Raw genomic sequence first — 20,600 nt, 5'->3', positions numbered from 1 at the left:
AGATGCTATGTGACCCTGGCCAAGTCACTTTATCCCAATTTTATCTGTTTACCTCAATTTCCTCATCTATAAAATAACATCCTAATAATATTACCTCCCAGGGTCATTGTGAAGCTCCGATGAGATAACAGTTGTACCGTGCCTGACATGTCAGCACTGTATAAACATTATTAGCTTTTATTATCACTCTTGTAACTCAGCAATAGTGCTTGGCACATGGTAAGGGCTCTATAAATGTTAACTGCTATTACATTTAGCACAGTGCCTGACCCACAGTAAGCAAGCACAATACAGGTGTTAGCTACTTTTGATTTTTATTTAGAATAATACTACTGATGAATGAACAAGAAACTTTAAAAATCCAATGTTACTTCTTATTTTTTTTGCATTATTGTGCTATTCAGGTGGAAGCGATGAGAGCAAAAGCCAGTAGCGTAGTAAACTGAAACGATCAAAGGAAATCCTGTGGTGGAAGTACTAAGATAAAAGGGGAGTTGCTGTCCTGTGGCTCTGCTGTTCCTTTATTTTGTCTTGGGGCGGAAGCCATTGGAATCAATGAGGGAGGGGTCTGGTTATAAAGGACTTTGTAAATTCTGATGCTTTTTTTTTGTCTTTGTGAAAACTAGTGGGATCAGCAGAAGGGATAAAAAGAACTCAGTTATGGGATATCTTCCACAGGCTGTCACCTGGTGCTCGCTGCAGTCCTGTGGAGTTCTTATTGTCCCCATTCACAGAAAGACCCTTAAGGCTGGGACTTGTGCAATGCCAGCGCTGGGTTTGAACTGAAGATATGTAATATCTTATACATATTTCTTAAATACTGCTCTCACACAGCTTGGGAGAGACCATTTCTGTGTGAAAATAGAAAGACTCTCTTTTTTTTGTTACCTTGGTTTGATAGGTACAATCATATAAGAAGGGAGGATCTGAACTCAGTTCTTCCTGACCCCAAGTCTAGCCCTCTGCTTACTTCACCAAGCTGCCCAAGACAGCTCCCTCGTCCAAAAGCTACCTGTTTGTGATCAATCCAGATAATTACAATAAGCTTTAGGGCATTCCTCCTCCATCATACCACAAGTAGAAGACTAAAGTGGAATTCTGCTTGAATATAGTTATTCCGCTTTTTTGACTTAAGTGGGACAGAGAACGTTGTTTACCTTTGATTCCTATCACTGTCGCCTGAAGGAGACAGTAAATTTCTCTCCCAGTCTCCTATTGGTCTACCTAGAAAACCTCTCGACCAGGCTGGACTACAAGTCCACTGGAGGCACTAGGGTCCACACTGAAGCAGTGCTGGGATCAGCTCGGGCCCTTCTTCATCCATCCAGGTTAACACACTCAGGTTGGTCTCAGTTGTGTCTGTTCCATCCATAGCATCTGGCAACGAAAACTGGTTCAGGGGATTTGGTGGATTTCTTGTCACAAATCAGAACTGTTATAGGTCAAGATTGTCTTGTCTATGGCTTAAAATTCTTGGGCTTCCTCTCCAGCTCTCAACTGTAAAACCATGGACTATTATTTCTGATACTTTGAGAACTTTAATTTTGCTTATAAATAACTTATTATTATTCTCAAAAGTATTAAACCTCTCTGCTTGGAACTCTTAAGGATGGTCTGGTTATGGTTTTTGCCCTTAGGATATTGTTATCACATAAAATGATCTCAGAGGTCATCCAGTTCAGTCCCCTCATTTTAGAGCTGAGGAAATAAGTATAGGAAAGGTAGGTAACTTGTCCTGTGTCGTAGGTAGTTGTTAGCAGAATAGTATTTAAACTCGGATCTTTTTGATTCTGAATTTGGCATATTTTCTATCACATATTGGTAGTGATGTGAACTATTGAGGATACAATTTAAATAAACCTAAATATTTTTATATTTTAAATTTTATACTGTTTTAAAATTTGATCAGGACAGGTCTCAGAGAAGTCATGTTAAGCCGTGTGTGTGTGTGTGTGTGTGTGTGTGTGTGTGTGTGTGTGTGTAAAGGTCACAGTAATTAAAAAAAAAAAAAAACAAGCTAGAGTTTCATAGAAGTTGGGAAAACAGTTTGCTTTGGGTGGATTTGGTTTGGGGTTTGGATGTGTAACAAGGACAGGAGTCTCTGGCAGGTTGTTAAAAAAAAAAAAAGTAGTCTGAACATTTTTTCACTTAATTCTGTGGTGATTCTGCTCACAAATATGTTTCTTTTTTTGGGAAATGGAAAAAGGGGAAGACCATTAAATACAAAATTGTAACAGCTACACATTTCTTCTTCAGTGAATCTCAGGCTCATATGGCTCCATAGTATCAATATTGGTAGTAGCAGACAAAAGTGTGAATGTATGTTTCTGGCAAGGACAGGTTTTCATTTTAATCAACACTTTCCTTTATATACTAAATCTTGACTGCCAAGAACATTCCTCACTGGTATTTGCAATTGCTAAATCTGGATTTTACTTAAACACCTCCTGTCAAGTTATTTCCAAGGTTCTTTCCCTTCCCCTCCTCCCCTCTCCCCCCAACAAGAGTTCAAGGGAGCAGTTTTCTTGGCCTGACAGGGGATATTACTTGTTTGCAATCAACATTACGTGGGCCCTATTGCAGATCTTTCTGTTGCCTAAATCAACACTTGCTGCCTTTTTGTTCTCTCTTGGAATGTGCAGTAGTTGAAATGAGAGCTTTTCACAATGGGTATATGAAAGCCAGACTGTAAAGCTAGTTTCTTCCCAGGTTCTAAAGAGAGCAGGGAATGTAGAAGAGGAAGTCCCGGGAAGTGTATCCATGGTTCTGTAGGATGAAAAGAAGAACCAGGTTTGAGTATCAGCTGTGCCCTTAGCAGAACTATGGCAATGGCAAGTTACTTAGAATTTTTGCCTTCTTTTTCTCTTTGTAAACTAAGGAAGGTTGAACTTAGATGAAATCTAAAATCTCTGTCAGCTTTAACATACTGTAATTTATCTTGATTTTATTTCTGCTTAAACCAAAAACAGCTTCCTTCGCCCTCCAATGTATTGTGACATAGGCGGCAAAATGATGGTCAGGAGTTCAAGGCCATTCTGTATTCTTTGTGAGAGGTACAGGGATAGTGTGTGGATAGCTTTGATGTGGTCCTAGACCTTTCCTAGAGACTACCTACTTTTGCTTGTTTGGTAACTCTTTGGAGGCTCCTTCCATTGCTTTCAATACAATATTTGACAACCATTTGTTAAACAACTGTCATTTCCCTAACAAGGTAGTGTTACATAGTAGACAGAAGATCTGGATTTAGGTACCATCTCTTAACACATTTTGATTCTACCACTATGAGCAAATCCACCATGAGCATTGTTCCAGGCAAGGTGTTGCTGTGTATTGGAAAGAGTTTACATACCCAAAATTTCCATCCTATATTGATAAAATCGTATCCATTCTTCCCAAAAGTATAGAAAACTTTGAAGTTCTTGGCTGCCGATGCCTCCATTTCCTCAGCATTTAGAATGATTTTTAATTTTAAAAATTTAATAATTTTTAATTAATGTGCCTGCTGTTTTAAAAAATGGGGGCTACAACTTCTCATTGGGACTTCCCCAAATAGGATTTTTTAAAAAAATCATAATTTCCCATTGTATGTCGTGAAAATGCACAAATTTGCAAAACCTAACGTGGGCTCTTGGTCCCCTTGGAACCAAAGCGGTGTAGTACATGGAAACATGCAGTTGGAGGCATTTTATAAGCTGTTTTGATTGGAATGTCTCATTCCACAAAATTGAGTGTTGAATTTTAAAAATGGCACCATGTGTCTGTGCTCTTCCACTGTGAAAGCTTAAGATACAACTTAAAAGGAAGCCCCAAAAGTCCATTAGCTTGTAATAACCCTCTCCCTCATCAGAAAATGCTAAGATGTTGCCACAGATTGTTGTGGAAGAGCCAATTAAGCATGCTTCATCTCCAGTGGAGAATGGCTTTGCTATTCTTGTTCCTGGGAATTGCCCGGCCTATCATTTCTTTTTTAAAATGCAAAACAAAACATACTACAGTTTCACCTTTAATCTTTTTAAAACATTCATTTTTAACATGAAAATTTCCTTTGAGTTCCAAATTCTGTCTGTCTCTCCAGGCCCTCCCCCACCCACCAAGAAGGCAGGTAATATATCCATTATCCATTGGCCTGTCATTCCGATTTCCCAAACAAGTGTCCAGCCCTGCCTGTTTTTTCAGATGGGTATCTGCTGACTGATGAGAACTAGAAAAGCCCACAATCCTTGAGGTTTTCTTTGATGATGATATCTGTAACCGCATCAAACACAAATTTGACATTCTGGGTGTCTGTTGCACAAGTCATATGACTGTAGATTTCTTTGACATCTTTTCGCATATTTAGATCAAGGAACTGGTTCTTTATGTAATTTCCTGCATCCTCATATGAGTTGTTCCCTGTTTTTCCAGAAAAAACAAAGCAGTGAAGGGATGAAAAGGGGTTTGAACAACATGGTTTTCCCTCCTCCTCATTGGTCATCTTCAGGAAGTCTTTAGTATCTAACATCTGAGGATGTTTTTGAGGAGCAACTGAATGAAATGTTATTTCCTCCAGGCTCTTGATGTCCCGAGTCGGGAGTTTTATAAGCCTTTTGAATAAGAGCCCACCCCCTACCCCTGCTAGCCAAGGGTTCTCAGCTGGTCACTGAGACACTTACCATCATACTCGGGGAAGCAAATGCTGAGGTGAACCTTTTTGATCTTCTCCTCAAAGAGATCCTTCTTGTTGAGAAAGAGCACGATGGAAGTAGCCGCAAAGAACTTGTGGTTGCATATGCTGTTGAACAGGTGCAGAGACTCGTGCATGCGGTTCTGGTGGACAAGAAAGTCAGACACCTTTCACACTTGCTCCTGATTCTCCCTCCCTCTTACAGGTAGACAAGAGCATGCAGGGAATCAGTTGAAACTGAGACCTTTAGGAGCTCACCTTCTCAGAATGGAGAGAAAACCTTAGCAGTCACCTGGGGCAATCTGTAACTCCCGGCAGTGGACCTAACACCTGGCCATCTCTCTGCCTTTGCTTCAGAGCCCTGGAGTGAGAGGGAACCCCACCTATCTCCTTGGGCAGCCCATTCCACTGGTGGAAATTTTACCATGAAATCTCTCTCCCTGCAGCTTGCCTTTGGGACCAAACAGGATATATCTACTCCCTTGTGATAATCCTTCAACTACTTGATATTTATCCTATCTCCCTTCAAGGAGACACTATGATAGGGTAGAAAGACTCACATCTGGAACCAAATCCTGGTTCTGCCACTTAATACTTTTGTGACTTTAGACCTTCTGGGTTTCCTCATCTGCAAAATAACAATTCCTTCCCTAAGGACATTTCCAGATCTAAATCTAGACTCCTATGATCTTGAGATCTCCAAATTTGAGAGGAACAGGGAAATTCTTATCTAGATACATATAAACTTGTTGAGTTTTAGCTACTATATAATTATGAATTTATAGAAAAAGCTGGACTTAATTTTAACCAGCTGTTTTAAACAACAAAAAAGCTTTTCTATAGATGGGGGTGAGGGGAGATGCTCCCACACTGTGTTTCAATAGCTACATCTCCATCTCCTACAGGGATTATTATTGGGGAAAGCACAGATGCTATTGCTTCAGCTGTAGGGAGGAGGTCAGATCAGTAGTTAACAGTAGTATTGCAGGTTGTTGGGTGGTTAAGGAATTTCTCTCCCTGGGAACCCAGCTTAGCTTGATGGTTGGGGAGGAGAAAAGATGCTGATAAACATGATTGTGTTACTATTTCTGCTTTCCCTCCTCCTCCTGTGCATTGTTTAGAGCAGAAGCTGTGGGCTCACAGATCCCAACCCCATCTCTAAGGGAGGGTCTTGAGTATTATTGGGTCAACAAGTATTTATTAAGTGCTCACTATGTGCCAGGCACTGTGCTAAGGTGACAGTGTATACTAGATTAGTGGGGTTGAGACTTGGCTCCAGATTCTAGGTAAATTCTCCCAAGCCTCAGGGGCAAAAGAAAATTTGGGGGTCCTCAGGCCCTACAGCAGTGGGAGAGGGACAAAGCTTTCACTCTCAATGCTACAACAAAGACCATACCTCCCATAGAGCTGTTTGTATGTTCACTTTGGGATGATGGGCCCCCTGGTATAATAACTCAGGTCTTTCAGGCTCAGCAACTAGGGCTAAAACCTTCCATGCTCAAATTGGTTTAAACAATATAGTATTCACTTTACCAAATACCAATGCCTACTATGGGCCAGTCACTATGCAGGAGTAAAGCAAGAAAGACCAGAGTCTCTGCCCAAAAGGAACTCGTATTCTCCTAAAGGAATATACGTTGTATACCCAGGTATGATAGATCATTTGAGGAGGGTGAATGCACCAAAAAGAGGAAGGGAGAGGGTAAATGGTGCTTTAACAAAGTTTTGGAGAAGGCTTCTGAGGGGCAGAGACAAGGTGAGAGATGGAAGCCCTTTTCACTTCTGGTTCTAAATAGAATGATGCTGTCATCTGAGTTCCATGAATATACACTCTCACCCCAGCCTGTTACAAACCAACTTGTGTCCAAGGCTATTAAGGCCCCAAGCTTCACAGGCTGTTAGTGTACATAGGGACTGGGCCTGTGCTCAGCTGTTGCAGCCAGAAAATGTCTAACACTGCTTCAAAGCCACTGAGAAGCTTGGATCAGAATATATAAATTCAGAACAAGGACGCTGTTTCACTGATAACAGATACAGGCCAGGGGCCCTAAGAACAAAGAAATGGTTTCAGAAGATGGCTCTCCTGTTTCTGGAGTATACACTTGGGAGAAAAGAACTTTTCTCTGCGTTTTGAGTTTGAAATGACTCCAGTATGAGGGGTTGGCCTGAACCTGACAACTTCTTCCCCTCCTGTTGAGCAGAATTCTAAAAGTTCAATAGGAATTAGCTCTGAGAACTCATTCCACCAGTTTTTTTTTCTTTTTTTTGCTTTCCAGGAAGCATTTAGTTAAATTCAACATGTACTTACAAAGATAAAAACAGTTCATACTCTACTAGCCCATTTAGTTCTGTTCGCTCTGGGCAGTTCTATTAGACTTCTAGTGGGACTGTACAACCTTTGCTAGGAAGGTTGAACAAAAAGGCAAGCTTTACTTCCTTTTTTTTTCCTGGTTATCATTTTTATCTTCTCTATTCCTCTGTCCTTTCCTATTCCCTCTCTTCTCCCTACACACAAAGGCAGAAAAGAAAGGTTCTGTTAGTGACCTCCTGATATTCCCAGTCCTTGAATACTCTGAGATTATACCCTTTATATTTTTATGAACAAAATGAACTAAAAAAGAAAAATGGCTGGATTTTTTAGGTTCTAAAACTCAGACCAGAGTTTGGAGTAGTAAGAGCAGGGTTTTTGTTTTTGCGGATGCACAAAGAAATCTGATCCTGAAGATGAACACTGGTTGAAATTACACAATTTGGGGAATCCTAGAAGGAGAGCTTAAAGCGAAAGTCACTACAGGGTTGGTTGAACTGGCCGTCCCAGAGTTTCTTAGCACAAATTCTACTCACCACTTCATCATCTTCCACCAGTACCATGTCATAGGCACTTAGGGCTCCACAGAAAATGATGCAGGTAACACCTTCAAAACAGTGGATCCATTTCTTGCGCTCGGACCTCTGCCCTCCCACGTCAAACATCCTGGGGGGGGAAGAAGCGGCTGTCTCAGAGGTGCTGCTGATCTGGGACCCAAAGCCCCATGCTCATCGTGGAGATGCAGCCGCCCCTGAGAAGCACCTGGCAGCTCTGGGGCCCTCGCGGCCTAGGGCTGCCCGTGTCTGCTCTGGTCTGTGTGCCCAAGAGAAGCACCCACCTGAAATTCAGGTCTTTGACTGAGAACTTGGTCTCTATGATCCCTGTGGTTTTGACCCGAGACCGGAGAACATCCTGCTCATTGGGGAGGTAGTCGGGGGCTGTTATTCGATCCAGCTGGTTGAGATAGCTAGACGAGAGATCACAGTGGGGGCCGACGTTACCGGTGGTCAGGAACGTGCGTTTCTAGTGTATGTTTTTAATTTCGGCCCCGCCATCGCCCTGTGTTTTAACACTGCGGCCTCTGGAGGCGACTTTTCTGAGAGCACAGAACTGACACAAGGAGAAGCACAGTACTGTGGCTGCGGCCCTCGAAAGGCCTGCGTTCTCCGATCCCCAGACACCCCAAAGCCCACTCCAGTTCTGCCTCCTGGGACACATGCTCCTTCCGCCAACCTTGAACTAGAGGGTCTCTGTGACCTTGACCTCACACCCACTGCTTACGCGTAGATTGGGCCCAAAGTGGGAGAGCCCTGAATGCCAGGCCCAGGAGCCGTTCGGGCCACTGCTTCCACCCAGGCGGAGGAGGTCAAGGGCCGAGCCCAGGCCCAGGAGACTGAGCTCATTTCCTAGGGCTGGCCAGACCTGGAACTGCTTTTGTTCCATGGTTTCCCAAGCTTTTTAAATAGGATAGGACGAAGGGGGCAGCTCTGAAATGGGAGTTCAGTTCAGCAAACCCCTATTAAGTATCTGCAGTGTGTGAGACAGCGTGCTAGTGCCTGAAGGTACAATACAAAATAAAACACACACTGCCTCCAGGAGCTTGTGCTCTAAAAGGGGAGAAAGGAGAGCTATAGAGGTATATGGAGATGTGTATGTGTGTGTGTGTGTGTGTGTGTGTGTGTGTGTGTATATATATATATATAACATTATATATATATATATAAAACATACAAAGGATATAGATATATATATATATATCATATATAATATTATTATTAAAAATTTACTATATAACATACATAAAGGATATATATATAGGGGGGTGTGTGTACATAGATATAATATACATACATAAAGGAGATATATAGAGGTGTGTGTATATATATATCATAATATACATACATAAAGGAGATATATAGAGGTGTGTGTATATATATATCATAATATACATACATAAAGGAGATATATAGAGATCACAATATATATTAATATCAATAATTGTTAAACTTAATTAAAAAATAAAATGAATAATATATATAACATATGCATAAGGATATATATAGATGTGTGTGTATATGTGTGTGTGTATCACACACATGCACATACACACACACAGTTCCTGGCCATCTCCAGACCGTGCCGCCTTCAGTTCATCACTCCTCCTCCTCTGTAGAACCTTGGACTCTGGAACCACTCAGCGGGACTCCGTAGGATTCGGGCCTCTGCTTTCCAGCTGCTGTTTATAACTTAGGCTCCATTAGAATGTGAGCTATGTGAGGGCAAAGACTATCGTGCCTTTTTATCTGACCCAGCACAGAGCTTGGCTTGTGATATTCAGTCGTGTCCCACTTTTTGTGGCCCCGCTTGGGGTTTTCTTGACGAAGACAAGAGTGGTTTGCCATTTCCTCCTTCAGCTTAGTTTACAGATGAGGAAACTGAGGAAAACAGTGACTAATAAGTGTCAGGATTGGATTCTTTCCAGGCCCAGCTTCCTGTCCACTGCACCAACTAGCTATCCTTGCTTAGCTGTCGCAAATGCTTTATCTGGTTTGACTTGAAGTTCAAAGTGCATGAGATTCAAGGAGAGAGAGAAACCAGGTCTAACTGAGGAAAATCAGGAAAAACTTCAAATGACTCACATCTGAGTTGGGTCTTGAGAGAAGGGATTTCAACAGGCAGGAGTGAGGAGAGGGAGGAAAGAAAGACTAATAGAGACTATGATAATGTCAAAAAATAGATGTTGGGGGCAGCTAGTTGGTGCAGTGATTAGAGCATCAGCCCTGAAGTCAGGAGGACTTGAGTTCAAATAGGACCCCAGGCACTTAACACTTCCTAGCTCTGTGACCCTGGGCAAGTCACTTAAGCCCAGTTGCCTCAGGGAAAAAAAAGTGATATAAAATATATACGTAGAGAACATAATGCATTTTATCTTATATTTGTTATTATATTTTCCTTTTTATGTGAATCTTCATTGATACTGTTGAATGTGTTTCTATACCTCCCTTTCCCTTAATCCTTTTTCAATTAATTACAAAAGAGGAAATTGAAACAATGAGAGTTGTCCATGGTCCCACCGAGAGCAATTAGTAGAAGAGGGCAGTTAGGTGGCCAAGTACTGAGCCTGTAGTCAGGAAGACCCAAGTTCAGATCTGGCCTCAGACATTTAATAGCCGTGAGACACTGGCCAAATCACTTAACCCTGATTGCCTCAGTTTCCCCATCTGCAAAATGAGCAAGAGGAGGAAATGGCAGAGCACCCCAGTGTTTTGCCAAGAAAGTCCCAAATGGGGTCACAGAGTCAGACAAGACTGAATACCACCGGGAGCCTGAACCCCAGATCTCCCGACTCTTGGGAATCACTACCAACATGATACCTGGTTCCGGTCGGTGCAGTATGGCAAACGGCGTTGACCAGGCCCGTGGAGCCCCCTTCATTACACACTTCTCAGGGTGTGCACGGCAGAAGAATATGGACCTAGATCCAGACCTGGAAGGGGATCCTATGCCCCCATTTTATAGATGAGAGATTGAGGCTGGGAAGCCCAAATACCTCATCCAGCATCACCCAGGGATAAACCAGAGGTGGGATTTGAACCCAAGCCTCTGACTTGAGAGCTCTGCTTCACATGTGGAACCTGGATAGAAAGAGGTGTGCGGGCCAGAAGGAAGCAAAGGAGGCCTGACCAGCGCAGATTGGAAACGGGCCTGGGAGCTAGGCCCTCCAGCTCAGCCCAAGAGCTCAGTTGGGGTTTTTGTTTTTGGTTTTTTTTTTTTGTTTTGTTTTTTGGCCATAATGTGACACTGTTGGCGCTTATATCAGTATCATATATCTCATTTTATTTATTTTCCTGAGGCCATTGGGGGCAAGTGACTTGCCCAGGGTCACACAGCCATTAAGTGTCTGAGGCCAGATTTGAACTCGGGTCCTCCTGCTCTCCCCACTACACCACCCAGTTGCCCCCCATTTTAAATCTGGGCTTCCTGAGCAATGCAAGGAGCCAGCTGGTCTCCCTGGGAGAGTGGGACCTGCGGGCGTCAGACTTACTAGGAGGCAGAGTCGTTGAGCTGGTACTCGGCAGCCCGCTCGAAGCAGGCCTGCACGCCCGCGTCTTGCCACAGCTTCTTGATGATGACCACCAGCTCCGAGGGCATGGTCCCCTCCTCCATGGAGTCGGCCATGTTGTTGAGCTGCCGGCCGTCATCCTGCGGGCGGGAGAGCCAGGGAGCGGGATCAGTGGGAAGGGTCTGGGGGGCGACGCCGACCAAAGGGGGCGAGGGGTCCCGCGGGCTGAGGCTAGAGACGGCAGCCACGAGGGGAAAAGTGGGGGCCCCGCAATCGAAGGCCGGTTCGAAGGGTTCGAAGGAGCTTGTGTCTCGACACCGGATTTAGCTTCAGGACAGTTTAGAAGCATCCTTGAGATAGGATTTTAAGTGATGATGATGATGGAGATGCTTCCTAACCACCCCAGGTTGTGGGGCTCTTTAGGAGCCGATTGACCACACGGCCTTCTCTGGGACTAAAGGAGACTTGGGGCTTGGATTTCGGGAGAAGGGAGTGTGGTACAATGGGGGGATGGGGAAGCACAGAGAAAAAGAAGCGAGTCCTGAGGGGCAGGTTCCGGTTTGTGCTCTGCCGTTGTATGGCTTCGGCTGGTCCGTGTATCTCATTGAGTGGTAAAATGAGGCATCTTGTGGATGCCATCGGGATGCAGAGGAAAAGGCTGCTTGTTTCTTGTTTGGTTCCCTGACTTTATAGGATCATAGATTTTGAGGGACCCCACAGACCACGGAGGAGAGGAACACTTTGATAAAGCAGGTCAGAAAGGAGCCTTTGCTGCCCGAGGGCCCCAACCCCAAAGCCGCTTTCCTCACCCTTGGGTCACTTAGGAATGATCCCGGTTTCCCGCCTTTCCCCCTCCCCCATTAGCAGGACTCACGCCTCGCCCCCTGGATGGACACGTACCACGCGAGCTGAGTCGGCATAGTCAATGCCCAGGGTGGACATGGCCCGGATGATGGCCAGAATGGACTGTAACACATTGCCGTAGATGACGGTCTTGAACTCCAGACACTCCTCTGGTGTGTAGCCGTCCTGGTGGATGATTCTAGAGGAGAGAGGAAGACCCTGGTTCTCAGGTGGACCTGGGGTTCCCGCGGGAATCCACCCCTGGGAGCCTGGTCCAGAGGGATGGCTGGATTAACCCCTGTGGGTCTGGGAGAATGGGTCAGAGCATCCCTCTGCTGCATTCTGGATGTTTGGGCCCCATCCCCTCCCTCCTCCCTCACTCCCCGCCGAGGTCCTCACTCACTTCATCTGTTTGACGATGGTACTCTTTCCTGACTCCCCAGCACCTGGAATGAGACAACAATTTGCCTTGAACCCCACCTTGTGAATTCTTTACTCCACAGAGAGGGATCTGTACAAAAATTGTATCCCCCCCAAAAAGAAATACTCCTGCTATCCTTGGGTTCAGACCCGAGGAGAAGGAAGGGACTTTTCCCTGTCTCCCTTGTGCTTGTTCCCGTAGACCCAGATTGGAGGCAGTTTTTCCTCCACTTCCTTGCTCTGCTTTCCTTTTGTGGCTCCAGGGGAGGGCTCCCCTCTGGATCCCCAGGTCACTGTAGCCACAACTCTAAGGGACTCTGCTGAATGTGGCCTCTGTGACTCGGGAGCAGCCGCCATCTCCTTACCCCACCTGCTGCCAGTTCTCCATTTTCCTCACCCTTCATCACCACATTATACCTTTCCTCTAAGCAGCTTATTCTGAATTGGCTGAAAGCTGCTTGGGCTTAAGAAGAGATCACTTAGTGGCCCTGATGTCTCCTTTCCGCGGGCTGGGGGAAGGGTGGTATCGGGAGCCTGCCTGCGGCCAATTAATCCTGAGGTTCCTGCGGCCGACCTGAGCCTTCCACCTGGATTCAGAACATTTTAGTTTGGCTCAGCCTCGGGTGCCCGCTGACCCCGTGCTTAGCAGAGCTCTTCCATCTCGGGCGCAGATGTAATTGTGGTTAGACAGATTGAGAGACTTCGGCGTTCATACAAGAGGCCTACGAGGAATTCATCAAGCCGCAATCCCCCATCCCCTTGGCGGGGACTCCAACTGTCTGGGCCCCCCAAAAGCTCTTCAGTTCTGTTGCCCCCCAATTTTTTTCTTCTGTCATATCTGGGCCAGATATGACTGGTTTTGAGACCTTGAAATCCTGGGTTTCACTGAAGCATCCCTTGGAGGATGAACTTTCTGATGAAGTAGTAAAGGGTTTAAGCAAAATCCGAATAACCACTTATTGGAAATGGTGTTCATCCATAGGGCTCGGAATAAATGATCCAGAATCCCTTTCTAATTCAGATCTTATAGCCTGCCTCATACTTGGGTTCTTTTAGTCCAGTCCTTTTTATCTGAATTATCCCTTCTCCATAGAGGGGAGGGGTCCACATTCAGAGTTTTCAAGGCTTAATACCTGCTCTATCTGATGGGAGGGCTGAATTTAAGTATCCTGGTACCTTCTCCAACTCTTCCCAGGAGCCTTCTACCCTGAGAATAAGGGAACCCCTCTCTCCAAGAACAGGCAAGAATCAACCAACAATCTTGGGGTAGCAACAGTCCATCAAGAAGCATTTATTAAGTATTAACTATGTGTCTCATGCTGGGGATTCGAATTCAAGCAAAAAAGTCTCTGTCCTCAAGGAACTTAGATTCTAAAGAGGGAAGACCAAACATAAAAAGGATGCTGAAAATCTGGGTCGGGAGAAGAGGGTGGGATGGTAAGTCCAGAGAATGAGGTCTCTGGCCCTTCTCAGAAATGGAGGTTCCAAGGAGAATTCTCCAGGGGAAGGGGGGCCCACAGGAGTAGCCAGAGAGCTGAGGTACCATGGCTGAGTCATAGGGGAGTGATGGAGTGATGGATAATGCGATTCCCTTCCCCATTCCCTCCCTGCCAACCCCTGGTTACCTCACCCAGCAATAAGAGCTTGACAGTCTTTGCCTCTTTGTCCGCGTCCTCCTGAAGCTTTTTCTCCAGCTCCTTGGACCTCTTGGCTAGTTCTTTGTCCTCGGAACTGGCTCCACTCCCCATCTTGCTCTTCTTTCCTCGGCTACCTCCTTGCTCTCTTGAGGGTTCTCCCAGGGCCGGGTCGAGGTGAGAGAGCAGACTACAGCTCTGGACGAGTTCTTTCTCTGTTCTGGGGGCTTTATGTCCACCCACGTGATGGGGAAAGCCAATTAAGGAGCTCAAGATGACAAATGGCAAAGACGAGAAGATGGAGAGGTGGGGTGAGGGGGAAGTGGGATGTGGGAGATTTGGGGGATTTTCTTGGTCTAGCCTTTTAATTATAACAACGTGGAGAACTCCTTGTAGTAAAACTCCCTCTACCAACTCAGATCAGCGATTCTTCTTTGACGTACAATGTTCGGAGGATGCCCAAGGCCACTCATGTGTGCTTTCCCCATGAATATCTATCCAAAGCAGGACCTGGATCTCCCTGGAAGAATCAGAAAATACCACTTATGGAAGTGGTACTTGAGCTGAACCTCGGAAGGACTAGGGAGTTCCAGATGAGCAGGGGAGCAAGCATCCCAGGGGATTCCAGGGAAACACCCTCGTTTTCCACCGACTTGGAAAAAAGGATTCCTGATACCTGGGCATCTCCCAAGCTTTTTAAATGTTTTAATGGTGGAAGTCGGTCAGCCACACAAGTGCCGGGCTATAGGAGGTAGTCAACAAATGAAAGGTGATGACTGACAGATCAATGCAACGAATTGGGGGCGAGGGCAGATCAAGAAGATGCAAGGAAGTAAGGAACAAACACACAGGAAGCAAGTATATTATTAAGTACAGTGGTACATGCCAGAGAGTGAGGTCTGTGACTTCTTGGAGCAAGAAAGCCTTATCAGGCTAGGGAGGAGAGAGTAATGATGTTTTGGCAATAGGGCTGGGGGTGGGTGGGTGGGTGGCTGGGAGGAATGGCCTATAGAAGTTTAGAGGTGGGAGGGAGTAGAGACAGAGTTCAGCAAGCTGAGGCAAGGAGATATTCCAGGCACTGGGTGAGGCCTGGGAAATTACCCCCAGCCAATTATCTTTCTCAACAGCTACACAGATGCTCTCCCTTTTGGATCCAGTATCTGCAGAGAAGCATCTGACCAACAAAGGAGGCCCTATTGACAGTATGAGGGGAGGGAAAAGAGAGGCTGTTTTTTTGTGGGATCAAATATTTAGAATTCTTGGAACTGACCCCAGAGATCACCTAATCCCCGGGGTACACGGGGAAAACAGGCTTTACTGGTCAAGGTCAAGCTCATTCAGTAAATAACTGAACTAGATTCAGAACCAGGTTTCCCAGAGTCCAAATCTAGTCCTCCAGGTTGAGGGAGGAGGCTTGGCTTGCAGGAAGACCCAATAAAGTAACTAATGCCATAGACCCAGAGGGTAAAAGAATGGTGATTATAGAAGATCCTGGAGACTTAGAGTAAGTAGCCACATGAAATTCAAACAAGTCAAGTCGATTATTAACAGCCATCTGCTGAGCACTGGGGATAAAAGGAAAGGCAGAAACAATACCTTCAAGAAGCTTGTATTCTAATAGAGGAGACCACATGCAAACAACTATAGAAACAGGATAAATTATAGGTGATCTCAGGGGAAACTTTGAACAAGACTGGGAAAATCGTCCTGCAGAAGGAAGGTTACAAATCTGGGTGATGGGAGGATGGTGGTACCTTTGACAATAATTTGGAGATTTAAAGGGGTGGGTTTTATTTTGGGGGGAGGCAGGAAAAGATATGTTCTGTTTTAGATATGCTAAATTGAAGACTTCTATAGGACATCTTTTTTGAGTTTGAAATGCCAAAGAGGAACAGGATAAATAGATCTGAGAATCTTCTGTATAGAGATAGTCATGGAGACCATGGGAGCTGATGAGATCACCTAATTAGAAGCAGGCTCTGTATAGATTAGTGGGCATGATCTGGATGAAGATCCAGAGGAAAGTGAGAAAGAACAGTCAGAAAGATAGGAGAAGCAGATGAGAGTAGTGTCATGAAAACCTAGAGAGTGTTGAGGATAAGAGAGTGACGGATTGGGGCAAAGGGTGCGGAGAAGAGAGAGCAAGAAGGATGAGGACTGGGGGCGGGGGGGGGGGAGGAGGAGAAGGCTATTAAGTTTGGCAATTGTGAGAACATTGATTTACCATTTTAGTGAAAAGCCAGACTACAGGGAGTTTAGAAGAATAGAGGGAAAACAAGTAGAGACACTAATTGTAGATGGCTTTTTCAAGGAGTTTACCCATGAAAGGGAAGAGAGAGATCCTAACTGATGGCTGATGGGGATCCATAGATCAAGGGGAGGAAACAAACTGATTTGTTTTCCATTTGTCAATTTCTTTTTTTCCCCTCATTTTATTTTCCCTAGTTAAATATAGAAATAACATTTTTTGGTTATATATGTACATTCATTTTTTATTATAGCTTTTTATTTACAAATATATGCATAGGTAATTTTTCAGCATTGACAGTTGCAAATCCTTTTGTTCCAACTTTTTTTTTGGTTCCAACTTTTTATCTCCTTCCCTCTACCCCTTCCCCCAGATGGCAGGTTGACAATATAGTACGTTCATTTTAAATATATATTTCCTTTTGAATCACGTTGGGAGAGAAAAAATTGGAACAAAAAGGAAAAACCACAACAAGAAAAAAAAAACAAGAAAAAGTGAACATAGCACATGTTATTTTACAGTCAGTCTCTATAGGTCTCTCTCTGTATTTACATGGTGTTTGCCCTCCAAAGTTTATTGGGATTGCTTTGGGTCACTGAACTACTGATAAGAAGCAAGTCCATCATAGTTGACCATCACACAATATTGCTGTTGCTGTATATGTTGTTTTCCTGGTTTTGCTTGTTTTGCAAAGATGTAAATCTTTCCAGGCTTTTCTAAAATCAGCCTGTTCATCATTTTTTATAAAATGATACTATTCCATTACCTTCATTTACCACAACTTGTTCAGCCATTCCCCAACTGATAAGCATCTACTCATTTTCCAATTCTTTGCCACCACAAAAAGAGCTGCTACAAATATTTTTACACATCATTCATTGATTTCTATGAGAAAGTCACGAGATCAAAAGAATGAAACTCCTATCAAGATCAGAGTCATACAAAAGCAGCTACACCCAAAGAAAGAACACTGGGAAACGAATGTAAACTATCTGCATTTTTGTTTTTCTTCCCGGATTATTTATACCTTCTGAATCCAATTCTCCCTACACAACAAGAGAACTGTTCGGTTCTGCAAACATATATTGTATCTAGGATATACTGCAACATATCCAACATATAAAGGACTGCTTGCCATCTAGGGGAGGGGGTGGAGGGAGGGAGGGGGAAAAAAATCGGAACAGAAACGAGTGTCAATATAATGTAATTATTAAATAAAAAATTTAAAAAAAAAAGAGGAAAAAAAAAAGATCAGAGTCATAACATATTTAAGGTTTTGTAAAATGCTTTACATAGGTTATTTCATTTCATCTTCACAACAATCCTCTGAAGTAGACACTGTTGTTATTCTCATTTTTTCAGATAAGAAAACTATGAGTCTGGGAGAGGATAAATGATTTGCCCACTGTCCAAGGCAGAATTCAATCCTGTCTTCCCTAATCCCAAAAAGAGAATTATACAGATGGTAGATACACTGGAGGTGAGAGTCAGGAAAAGCTTAACTAATGCAGTATTCCCTTACATTGGATTGGATCAAAGAAGGAGCAGTGCCCATCTTTGCTTGAGTGGAGTCAAAGACAGACTACCATGAAATTTGAGGGTTTAGGGGATACCTCAAAGGTCTCAGACCCTAATCAAGAATGTCCTTTGCTTCCCCTCCCTCGTTGAAACCAAGATCCTTCTTGTATAAAATAGATTAGATCCTTGTAGCAATATTACATTCGATTGGCATGTTATTTTAGGGATAGAGACTGGATTCTATAATTTTACTGGTATCAGAAATTTCCAGACAACAAAACTCTCTCTGCTAATGAAGAACAGCATCTTATTTGCAAATTATAGTCTCAGAGAAATATCTGAGACATTGAGAAGTTGTGACTTGCTCAGACAGCCAGTCTGTCAAAAAGAAGATTTGATACCAGGTTTTCTCAATTTCTCACTGTCTCTCTCTCTCTTCCCCCCTCCCTCTCAGTTTCTCCCCATCTCTGTCTGTTTTATTATTTTAATTCTATCAAAATCTCATCTAAAAGACTCTTTAACATCAAGATGTCTGGTCATTCATACCTCAAGATCATATAGAATTCCCTGGAAACTGAAAAAAAAAAAAAAAAAAAAAAAAAACCACACACACAACAAACCAACAACCCCCCAGGAATGGCTATTTGTTTTTAATTGTTATTATTACTACTATCTTTTGTTTTTAACTGATAATAAACATCAGATAAGGCATAAAACAGAGAACTGTTTACTTGCATTGTTATGGAGGAGCTCCAGGACAGAGTCCAGGGTAAGGAGGGATTCCCTAAATGTAGATAGTGAAATGCTCCAGATACTTCTGTTCATGGGTGAATTTAAACTTATTTGAAAAAGCTTAAACACCTGGAAGAAATCTAACATTCAAAGGAGTTTAACCTATCCATCTGCACAGAAAAGACCAAGCAGATGAAGGATGGATATTGTCCCAATTTCAGCAGGCATTTGGGCAGATACCCTATAGAACTTCAACATTAGTTTGTATACCTATGATAGATAAACAACGAGCCCAGAAGAACTGAAAACAGGGAGGAGAGACTTGGCTTACTTTCAGGAAATTGCAAAACTTTCCATGGAAGTAAAGGCCCACCTTTCCAATTCTCATAATTTGCCAGTGTTGCCACGTGGCAGTGAAACTTGGCCACCTGCCTCCAAAGAATTAAGACAACTTTCACACAAACAGAAACATAGAGGTATGTGATAGGTCAGTCAGTCCATAAACTTCTTAAGCACCTACTATGTGCCAGGCACTGTGCTAAGCATTGGAAATACAAAGAAAGGCAAAAGATAGTACCTGATTTCAGGGATTTGACAGCCTAATTCAGGAGAAAATGGGAAAAGAACTATCTACAAACAAGCTATATGCAGAATAAATTGGAGATAACCAACAGAGGGAAGGCACTTGAATTACAGAGGATCAAGACAGATTTCCTGTAGAAAGTGGGATTTAACAGGGAAGTCAGGAGGTGAGATGAGGAAGCAACAGTTCCAAGTGTGACTTACAATTAGGAAAGAGAACATCTTATCTGAAGAAAAGCAAGGAGGCTGATGTTACTGGATTCTAGATTAAAAGGGGCTGAGTGTCATGTACCAGAAGGTGGGAAGGTAATGGGGTGATATTTTATGACGGGCTCCAAATGACAGAGGATTGTATACTTGATCTTGGAGATGATAGGGAACAACTAGAGTTTCTTGAATATGGATATAATCTGGTCAGACCTGCTCTTTTGGAAGGTCACTTGGACAGCTGAGTGAAGGATGGACTTGTTCTCAAAGGGAACCATTGACATCACAAGTGCTCTTGAATTGGATTTAAGTAAGGCCGAATTGGACAAAGTCACTCCCTCCAGAGTCATGGGAAACCAAAGACAAGAGAGTTGAATGAACCTCAAAGAAGTTGCCGAGTTCTGATGGTGGAGGGAGAGGTCAGAAAGGGCCCAAGGAGTATTCTAACTCCCCCACCTCCACTAGTGAGGGGGAGAGGGGGGAAATGAGCCAAAGGGCCGTCAGTCTGGGAAAGGGAAGCTATGGTATCAGGGAGGAGCCAGGTCTCGGGGAGGAGAGCCAGAAGGCAGAAGGAATTGAATGGGAGAGAGATGGAAGTGGGTGTCAGCAGGCCCCAGCAGAACAGGGGTACAGGAAGCCATCACAGAATTGGAGGATAAGAGAGAAGATAAGTGTTACATGAGAGGGACAAGGATGATGGCTGAACACCTGAACTGTGCACTGGGAAGCTTGGGATAAAGCAAGCGACGGGGGCCTCTAGCACGTTGAGTGTAACTTCCCTGATGGAGAGCCACATAGGACCACCTCACTGTGATCTGCAATAGGAAAGAACTCCCCAAATGAGCGATTGATCTACAATCCATTTCAGTACTATTTAAATTAAAGGATTCATTTTGAGTAGCGATGGGTTCCCTGCAGGGATGATGATGTTCTGATGAGATCAAGGAAGAGCCTCCTTAATGGATCCAATCTAGAACCAAAATGATCTTTCCTGACTTAAAGATTTATCACTTCCCAGCTGTGAAACTTTCCACGGCCTCTTATGGCCTCCGAGATAATGTGACACTTCCCACATACATCTGCTAAGCAGAATACCACAGAGAGGTGTGGTTGTGATGAAAGAAAAATATCAGTGGAGACTGCCAGTAACATAGAAGAATCAATAGGCAGAAAGTCCTAGGAACAGTAATAACAGCAATGGTCTCACATGTCTGCAGCCCAAGGTTGTGAAGTGAATGATAAAGTAAACCAGCCTTTCATTTGAGGAGATAAATTCCATATCCTTTCGTCAAGGTAGATGACCACTTGTTAGAGAGATCAGAGAGGGTGGACCATCTTCTGAATTATCTGTGAACTCCATGATTCTGCATGATTCAGCTCAG

At 43.8% G+C, this 20,600-nt stretch overlaps 1 protein-coding gene across 1 annotated transcript; it reads right to left on the bottom strand.

The window, feature by feature from the left end:
* Window positions 1-1,958: 1,958 nt before the first annotated feature.
* GNAT2 (G protein subunit alpha transducin 2) lies at window positions 1,959-20,070 on the bottom strand. Its single transcript, XM_051993122.1, has 8 exons — window positions 13,928-20,070; window positions 12,281-12,323; window positions 11,935-12,076; window positions 11,017-11,174; window positions 7,810-7,938; window positions 7,508-7,637; window positions 4,653-4,806; window positions 1,959-4,392 (listed from the first exon to the last, which is right to left on the bottom strand). Exons 1-8 carry the CDS (start codon window positions 14,043-14,045, stop codon window positions 4,202-4,204), a joined length of 1,065 nt encoding a protein of 354 aa, XP_051849082.1. The 5' UTR covers window positions 14,046-20,070; the 3' UTR covers window positions 1,959-4,201.
* Window positions 20,071-20,600: the final 530 nt, after the last annotated feature.

The sequence above is a fragment of the Antechinus flavipes genome, chromosome 4 (assembly GCF_016432865.1).
Source record: "Antechinus flavipes isolate AdamAnt ecotype Samford, QLD, Australia chromosome 4, AdamAnt_v2, whole genome shotgun sequence".
NCBI lineage: Eukaryota > Metazoa > Chordata > Mammalia > Dasyuromorphia > Dasyuridae > Antechinus > Antechinus flavipes.
Note: the sequence above shows the minus strand (reverse complement) of the source record. Positions and strands in the feature narration are given on the sequence as shown.